The 9195-nt window shown below is 33.0% G+C and overlaps 1 protein-coding gene and 1 pseudogene across 1 annotated transcript in view; both read left to right on the top strand.

Annotated features, from left to right (window-relative positions):
- LOC143231019 (dihydropyrimidine dehydrogenase [NADP(+)]-like) overlaps window positions 1-1637 on the top strand; it is a 91429-nt gene extending 89792 nt beyond the window's left edge. Inside the window, exon 22 of the mRNA XM_076465488.1 lies at window positions 531-1637. Coding sequence (XP_076321603.1) covers window positions 531-587 — 57 coding nt within the window. The 3' untranslated portion in view covers window positions 588-1637. The remainder of the gene's footprint in view (window positions 1-530) is intronic.
- Window positions 1638-3949: 2312 nt separating this feature from the next.
- On the top strand, window positions 3950-8317 carry LOC143228590 (flavin-containing monooxygenase 5-like; annotated as a pseudogene).
- The last annotated feature ends 878 nt before the right edge of the window (window positions 8318-9195 follow it).

Here is a 9195-nt window from a genome sequence, read left to right as displayed (position 1 = left end):
GATTCGGACCTATTTTAATTGTAATATTTTCATAACTTAAAACATATCAGAAGTTTATGGATAAGACACTAAGTTATAAATCTTTGTTCCTTTAGAATAGACAGCTAAGTTATATATTTTGATAAAATTGACAAGGGCTGATATACTCCATTTGATTGTATGATTTAATCGGTTAACTTTTTTATTCTGTTTAGCCGTGCGACTTCATTGATCAAACTCTTATTTCATTTAGATGTATGAGATTTCATTGGTTAAACTTTGTTATTTCGTTTAGCTCTACTATTTCATTGGTTAAACTTTTTTATTCCGTTTAGTATCGTTTTGTTAAGTTGCACAAATTCAGTGTCTTAAATCTCTTATCCTGCTTAAATAAAAAAAAAAAGTTTAACCTATGAAATCTCATAGATTAAACTTTAATATTCCATTTAACTGTACGATTTCATCGGTTAAACCCTTATTCCGTTTAACTATATTTAATAGGTTAACTTTGTTAGTCAGTTTCATTGTTTGTTTGTTTTTGAATTTCATAGAAAGCTACACGAAAGCTATCTGCGCTAGCTGTCCCTAATTTAGCAGTTGAAGACTAGAAGGAAGGCACCTACTCATTATCACCCACCGCCAACTCTTGGGCTACTCTTTTACCAAAGAATAGTGGTATTAACCATCACATTATAATGCCCCCACGGCTGAAAGGGCGAGCATGTTTGATGTGAGGAGGATTCTAACCCGCGATTCTCGGATTACGAGTCGAGTACCTTAGCCACCTGGCCGTGCGGGACCCAGTTTCATTGCATATGTTTGAATAGTTCACTTCTCTTACACTGTTTTGCTGCTGGTGTTTCATTGGCTAATTTCTTCTCTATCATTCATTCACATGACGATGAAATATACAACCATCATATGAAATGTAACCTTTATCTTTATTTCTTCAATTGTTTTGTATCTTTCATCTTGTAAACAGAAAATGAAAGAAATAACGTATCTTATAAGATCCACTCAGTGAAGTGTGTAGGAGAGATTTCATTACAACCTAACTTCTAAATGAATTTATTTAACCCTTAGTTATTAAAGTGATGTTTTCTTGAATTATGCGCTTTTAAAATCAAGTATCGAATTATTCTATCTTTGTAACTCTTTCGCACATTTAATTATTTCTTATACAATTATTTTATTATAAATTTCAGGAATCGTACGTTTTTTTTATCTTGTACTGTTATATTTTTCTGTCAGTTTTACAATTATAGAAAGTTTTCATTGAAGATTCAAACAATTGTGACGTTTTTCTTTTACTATCCACATATCACAAAGGTTTTCCTGTCCTCAGCACAGCTACGTTGCTTTGTGCTCTTGAGTAACTTTATATAGAAATTCCTGCATCTCTATAAATTACGACATAAATTCTTTCTGCACAAGTTCTTATGTAGGAGTTACACAGTTTGCACTTTAATTTAGTTTGGATATATATTAATATAAAACAATGATTGAAAATTTCAGCTTTTAGTAACGAATACAACGACGTTCACTGTAATAAAAATACAGAAATTTGCCATCAAAATCACTTAAGATCGTACAGACGTCTCTCTAGTAAAGGATGAGAAGAAACTTGTCAATAATAAGATGAAGACAAAAACATTATTTTACTTCCCCCCAGGAAATGTGTATCAACTGTGGGAAGTGTTATATGAGCTGCAACGATGCTGGGTACCAGGCTATTGTTTTTGATCCAATGACTCATCTACCTAGAGTGACTGACGACTGTACTGGTTGCTCACTTTGTATTGCTGTGTGTCCCATCATCGACTGCATTCGTATGGTGAACCGAACGACCCCTCACCAACCTAAAAGAGGAATAGCTTCCACTGAACTGGGAAGTTATTCCCATAATCCTATACCACTTCTTTCACCGTAGATGTTTCGTTGAATATCTTGGATAATTAATAATAACAAAATATTGAAAAGAGATGATTTTGTGGATTAATTAAATATATCGGAGAGGTTATCAACTGTGTAAAGCACTTTAACACAATATATACAAACACTAATAAAGTTAATGGATAAATAACTTTTAGTCTGGTTTTCGATGTTTAGAGCCTGTTGGAATTTAAATAAAGATGTTATGTTATTTCATCATTTGTAAGCCACGGAAAGATAAAGACTTAACTTAATGTGTTCTCTTGCTTGTTTCTTTATTTTACAACAGTAATAGTGTTTAATGATAATGTTATGAACTTTCCCGTTATGCACCCGTATTTAACAATACGTTTTGTAATCATATAAAAGTAAAAGTACCACTACACAACTGGCCAATACGAAAATAAGGTTTCCAACAGAGCGAGCACACATTCGCATATCGACTGATAGACACGCTTTGTTCTTTTAATGACATAGATTTCATTACGTTCACCTGGCGATTCTATAAAAGATTTTTACTTAATTAATACACAAGTGTACTGCAGATTTAACTTAGCTAATAGCAGAAAACTATCTTGTTACTTTAATTCATTTTTCTAAATTTTTAACGGTTTTTAGTCACAAAAAAATATAGTAAAACAAGCATTTCATAGAAATTTAAAATTTAAGAATCTATTTGTTTGTTAGTAAGCGCAAATCTACATAATGGGTTATTCGTGCTATGCCCACTCACCACGAATTATTTTAAGAATTACAAACATCACACACCAGCAACTGTATGTGAGAGTTCGAGTAACGTGAGCGACTTGAAGAGTGCAATAACCGACCGTATCAAAGTGTAATGAGTGACTTGAAGAGTGCAATAACCGACCGTATCAAAGTGTAATTTTAGTTTTATTTTACCACAGAACATGTGACCAAAGTTTCCGATTTTCTATCTGTTGCTAATGGTTATTAAATATTAAGGTAACTAATGCACTGCAGTGGTCTTAAAATTAAAAAAAAATACAACTCTACCCACATATTATATAAGCTTAGCTGTTCTTGTGACGACAATATTCAGCTTCGTTCTATCAAAGTACGTGTATCAGAACAACGTGTACGTAGTGACCTTCGTTTCCTTCAGTTTTTACGTTGTTATCAGGCAGGGTAAACATACGTTCACTCGTATGCTCTGTCAGGTTTATCCTCAAACTGCCGGATAAGTCTATCATTACTTTTACTATATGTTCATTTGTCGCTCATAATTACCTTTTCAAGGCATATCTTAGACACTTTTTTTTGGCAAATTGACGTTCTGTCCTTTCGGTAGTTTTGTAGCTACTTTATCAAACTGTCCCTCATTAAAACTTGTCTGTTTTGCGAACGAATGCATCTCAAACTTTATACATTCAAAGGCAAGACATACTCATTTTTGTGTAATTAATAGTAGCTCCGTATATTACAACATGTCTATAATGAGAACTAAAATCCAAGGTCATCAGACGCTTCTCTCAAAATTTACCTAAGAGTGAATAAAAAAATTCACTATTTTCAGCTGTTTTCGCCATTTGATCTCTAATGTCGTTCTATTTTAATACAACTAAACATAAGTTTATTGGACATTTCAAATCATACATAATCCATCTTCAGCTGTTTAATAAACAGATAAAGGGGATGTGTGTAAGGTATTGTTCAAATATGAAAATAGAAAAACATCTTGTTATAGACAGCTACTTAAAAATACATAAAATAGGAGTAAGTAAATAACATTATCAGAGGAAAGTTATTACGTATGTATATGTATGTTTCACTAGGTCTATATAAACTTAAGTTTATAATTCTTTATAAAAGAATTAATCGTTTAATACTCCTAATACTTGGGTTTTGAGAATATATCCAGGAAATAAATATTTAATACTGCTTTTTACGTTTCATTTTACTGCTTGTGTGACATGTTATCGTTATTTATAGCACAGAATAAATATTAACTTATCTTATATGTTACTTGTGTTACATGTTGGAATCATCTAATAGTGAAATTACATTGTTGTAAATAATGGAAGCAACAAAAAGGATATGTATAGCTGGCGCTGGATCGAGTGGGCTCACATCCATCAAAGCTTGCCTGGAAGAAGATTTACTTCCGGTGTGCTTTGAAAAGACAGACCAGTTAGGGGGACTTTGGTGCTACAGAGAGGACGATGTTGAAGGTGTGGGCTCTGTGATGAAGTCAACCATAACAAATACTAGCAAAGAAATGAGCGCCTTTAGCGATTTCCCGCCACCAAAGGATTTTCCTACTTATATGCATAATAGCTACTTATTTAAATACTTAGAGATGTACGCTGAAAAATTTGATCAAGTTCGACACATCAGGTTTCGACATGAAATTCTTAAAGTAGAGCAAAACCACGATTTTGACGAAAAGGGACGGTAGAAAATAACTATTCGAGCCATTGAAAACGATGTTAATTTTGACGAGATCTTTGACGGAATGATGGTTTGCACTGGTCAGCATGTATTTCCGTACATCCCCACGTTTCTAGGAATAGAAAAGTTCAAAGGCAAAGTGTTATACACTCATAGTTACAAGAAACCAGATGGGTATGATGGCAAGAAGGTGGTGATTGTTGGTGTCCGAAACTTTGCAGGAGACGTGACTGTGGAGCTAAGTCAGATAGTGGAACAGGTTTGGCTTAAGTTTCTTTTTCAACCACAATATTCTCTTAAGCTATATAAATATACAAGAGAATGACACAACGCGGACTAAAGTGTACTCTTGTTTTCTATTAACCGTACTGGTTTATTCGTGTTACAGATATTGAAAATTGATCTTGTCAAGTTTCAAAATCCATATTCGCGTTTTACTCAGTAAATGTGGTTTCTAACTTCAGTGACACTTCATTAGTACTTGAGCTAAATGTCAAGGCTAGAAGTTTCTGGGTCGCAGGTATTGTCCATCACTTTATAATCACATCGAAAAATATCCAGGTTAGATACTCCAAGGCTTCATGTATAGCCTGACACTTTTGTAATATATCCACAGCTGTAAGTGTGGTATTTGTTCAATGGTGATACATCTCGGATCTTAGACTCTGGTCACACGGCCCAGCACACTAACCGCTAAGTTATTTTTCTTCTTAATAGTATAAACTCCGTATTATAGCTTTGTTTTATAGTTGTATGGTTTGATTTGCATCATCCTGTTGTAATTTTGTACTTCGTACTTCCAGAAACTACATGGCTTTATAGTTTCTTAATTTTGTTTGCAATTATTTTAAGTTACAGTAGTTTGAATTTTGCTTTCTTTTAAAACTCAGAATAAAGCTCACTATAACATAAATTCTAATCGTGATAATCTACTTGTGATAGCTGCTTACGTCACAGTTAATTATTCTTCCGTACTTTGAATATACGTTTTACAATTTGTGAGGTAGATCTGCAGCTCTGTGTCACTTGTACTACGACAGGACTATAGTGTTATAGTTTGACAGTTGAGAATGCAACTATATGAAAATATATATCTGAGGTCAAATTGTAACATTGTTTTACATTTGCGAAATGTGTGTTTGAAACTTTAGAATACAATAATTCAACAGATATTTAGAAAATAATGCCATGTCATATTTGTTTGCTGTGTGACTAATACAAATATATAAAAATATACTTTTAGCAAATAAAATAGAATGTAAACCACACAGAAAAGTGAAAGAAACTAGGTTATTTGGTTGGGTAAATGGCTTGGGTAATTTAACAAAGGGCTAAATACATTATATCAAAACGAATTTGAATAGGCAAATCAGTAAGTCATGTGAAAACCACCCCAGATTTAAGTTTACAATATGTAACAATCTTTTTCGACGAGAAATATTCATTCATTCAGATCATAAAGATATACTCAGGTCATTAAAATTTTATAAGACGGGAATGTTCCTTTCATTCAATGAAATTTAAAAATTAAGGTGGCATGGATCATCATGGGGTGTCAACATCATCGAGAATTCTACTCGCGAGAAAGTCGTATCCAATTCAGTCTTGAAAAGAATTAGAATTTATCAATATAGAGTCCGTCGTAATAGCCATTCAAGTACCTAATTCAACAATATACCTCACATCTGGAAAGGAAAACGAAGAAAATATTCAGTAAGATAAATCTTCCAGTCATACCTCCCTGTCAACCATCAGAACTCTTAACCAGGTGAAGAATGAAACAGGTATTTATGCTATTCCGTTCTTTAATATCCTGGTAAAGTTGCGGGATTTAACAACAATGTATTTCTTTGCAAATGAGCTCTTGAAACGGGCATTGAAAAACAATCGTCCTTGAGCATGGAGGAGTTGACGTAATATAGTTACTACGGAACTTGTTTCCAAAGAAACTACACTGCATAGTCATCAGACAGAGGAAGACCAGACCTGGTGACATGGATAGTAACGACGTGGTGAAGCTCGAATATCGTTTTATTAAAACATACTCAAACCTCTATATTATCATTGAATGAATGTATGTTGTTGTTTCTATAGGTCTATATTTTGTTATATATGGCTTGGGTTTGTTTTTAAGAGATGTATAAAAACACTTTTTATTAAAAATTCTGAAAAATTGCAAGAAATTAGAATCCATCGAAAGAAACTATGATTTAAGCTTACCAAAACAATATAAACCAAGGATAATATCGTTTCCAAAGAGAAAAGCATACTAAATTATCAATTGCACCCCCATGCTGTTAATGGTATTTTCAAACATCCCAATATTTCTTTAAGATACCCAGCCACTCAGGTTACTGCCTGTTTCCACAACTGGACATCAAAGATACATTGTGGATGGCATCTTCAAACCTCCAAGTGAACCTGTAAAACCTGTTTTTTATAGTTGATTGTGACAGTCTGTTCGTTAACATTCTAACATCTTGCGAAAATAAAATACAAAAAAGTATATTTATAGAAATATGATTTTCTGCTCTTTGTTCTAAATATAAAATTTGTTTTTTCAGTTGTAGCTGTCATACACGTGTCCTTAACCGGAAACAAATTGTAACCAATGGCAAGCGAATATTATCATTTAAGATAAGAAAGGTTATCCACAGAGGTTAAATAAATGGTAGGAAACACCTACATTCGAATATATATCTATATTTGTTGTTTTATGTGATTATAATAAAGTGCCTTCACTAAAGAGGTTTTTTAGAAAATACTATGTAGTTTAATCAATTTCAGTATGAAATTGGTAACTTAACTTTTATTCAAAAGGTAGTAGCAGCAGACACTAGCATTCTTTTTGGCTTTCACTCAGAAGTTTCATTAATAATTATTCATTAACAGTTACATGAGTGTTTATGGTATAAATATATACTGTATTCTTAAATTTACGCGTGTTTGCAAATACAAAAAATGTTGTATTGCGTACAACGTACTTACTTAAATCTAGTTTTGATGTTCAAGCTATTTTATTTATGGAATAAAAGTTTTTGTGTTTGTTTTTACGACATCACATTTGTATCTAGAATCTTATATCTGTAAGACTAGAGACTTTATAAACTTTAAGAGTTGCACTGAATACTTGAACAAGATCTGTTTTTCTCACCTCAAGGTATATCTAAGTGTGAGGAGTGGATGTTGGATTATTCCCAGAAATAGTGTTGGTGGTGAACCATTGGATGTTTCGCTTTGTCGATGATGGTGCAATTTGATTTGGTTTTATTCACCATATAAGCTACTGCGTTACTTTATTAATACGTTTGCTAGAAAACAAACTGACCATTCTCCATACTATTTTAGATGCAAACTTTCCATTTTAGAACAACGTTCCACAGTCAACGATGAACTGCGACACGTGATTCAGAGTGGGGCTGTCACAGTGAAGGGGAACATTCGGAAATTCACTGAGAATGGAGTAGTTTTTGAAAGAGAAGAAACAGAGTATGAGGTCGACATCGTAATTTTAGCTACTGGTTACGATATCAAGTTTCCATTTTTAGATCAGAAAATAGTTTCTGTTAAAAAACAACAACTGGAAATGTATAAGTATGTAGTTCCCATAAGATTAACACACCCCACTCTTGGCATGATAGCTCTGGCTCAACCTGTAGGTTCTTTTTACCCCGTAGCTGAAATCCAAGCTCGATGGTTTGTTTTGTTAATAAATAAAAAAGTGTGTCTTCCTTCAGTAAAAGAAATGTTAAGTGATATCAAGAAGAAAATAGACATGATGACTCGTCGCTACCCGGACAACATTCGCGACACCATTATTTTTGATTGGCTACCTCTTATAGATGAGACCGCTAGTCTCATCAACGCTAAGCCTAACTTCCTAAAATTAATTCTCACCGATTCTAAAGTTTTTTGAAAATGTTTACCTTACCAATTTCGACTTCAAGGTCCTCATGCTTGGGCAGGCGCAAGAAACGCTATTTTCTCACATTAATATGGCATGATATTTAGTGGCAACAATGGCCTTATTGGTCCATTTCGGCTATACTCTCATATTAAGAATGAATACAAGTTTTGTAACTTGTAAGTATGAGACTTTCAAATGTTTTCACATCACAGAGAGTATAATATGACAGTTAGTTACTTTTTTATAAATTCATAAAATCGTTAAACTTTAAAAATGTTTCCCCACTCATCCATTTTCTGTAATCAAATATAGGTCCCTAGAAATTCATATAAACAAGGTTGATATATCTTCAACATATATCTCTAGTTTTCGTTGAATGTCCTTTCATTTCAATAACCTTGCGTGTGTTTTTTTTTGTACTTTACCTTTAAACTTGATACATGTCTACTTTACATAATATTTTAATTTGAATGTGGAATTTGATAAACTTATACTTTCATCACATGCAACCCTATCTTATAAATGGATCAAGGTACAACTGTTTTACGTTTTTTCTTTAAAAGCCTCAATTCCTTAAGGTTTTCGCACATTTCACTAAAAAACTGTTCGAGTTCGTTTTGGTTTCGAGTTCAAGTTTCAGAGGAAAATAAAAGATAGAAAAAGAAACCACGGTGAAAAGTAAGCTATAATACTGTCGTCCACTAATGACAATAAGATATTTGGGAAGCAGTTAAAAAAATTGCAGACCTAAATGTTTGTTTCAGATATTTTCAATTTTGTGTCTTGTTTTGGGAAAATGTTCTTACAAGGAACAGAAAGTGAATACATTTAATTTGTTTTTTTTGAATTTGTGGATATCTCTAATATGGAAAATGAAGGAAAGATAACATGTCCAAAAGGTACAAGAGTTAGCCAATTTCGAGTGTTGTTGTTGTTCTTAAGATGAAAGGGAACTAAGCGTTGTT

Source organism: Tachypleus tridentatus, chromosome 10, assembly GCF_004210375.1.
Source record: "Tachypleus tridentatus isolate NWPU-2018 chromosome 10, ASM421037v1, whole genome shotgun sequence".
Classification (NCBI taxonomy): Eukaryota; Metazoa; Arthropoda; class Merostomata; order Xiphosura; family Limulidae; genus Tachypleus; species Tachypleus tridentatus.
The sequence above is the reverse complement of the archived record's forward strand: the minus strand, read 5'-3'. Positions and strand labels throughout refer to the sequence as shown.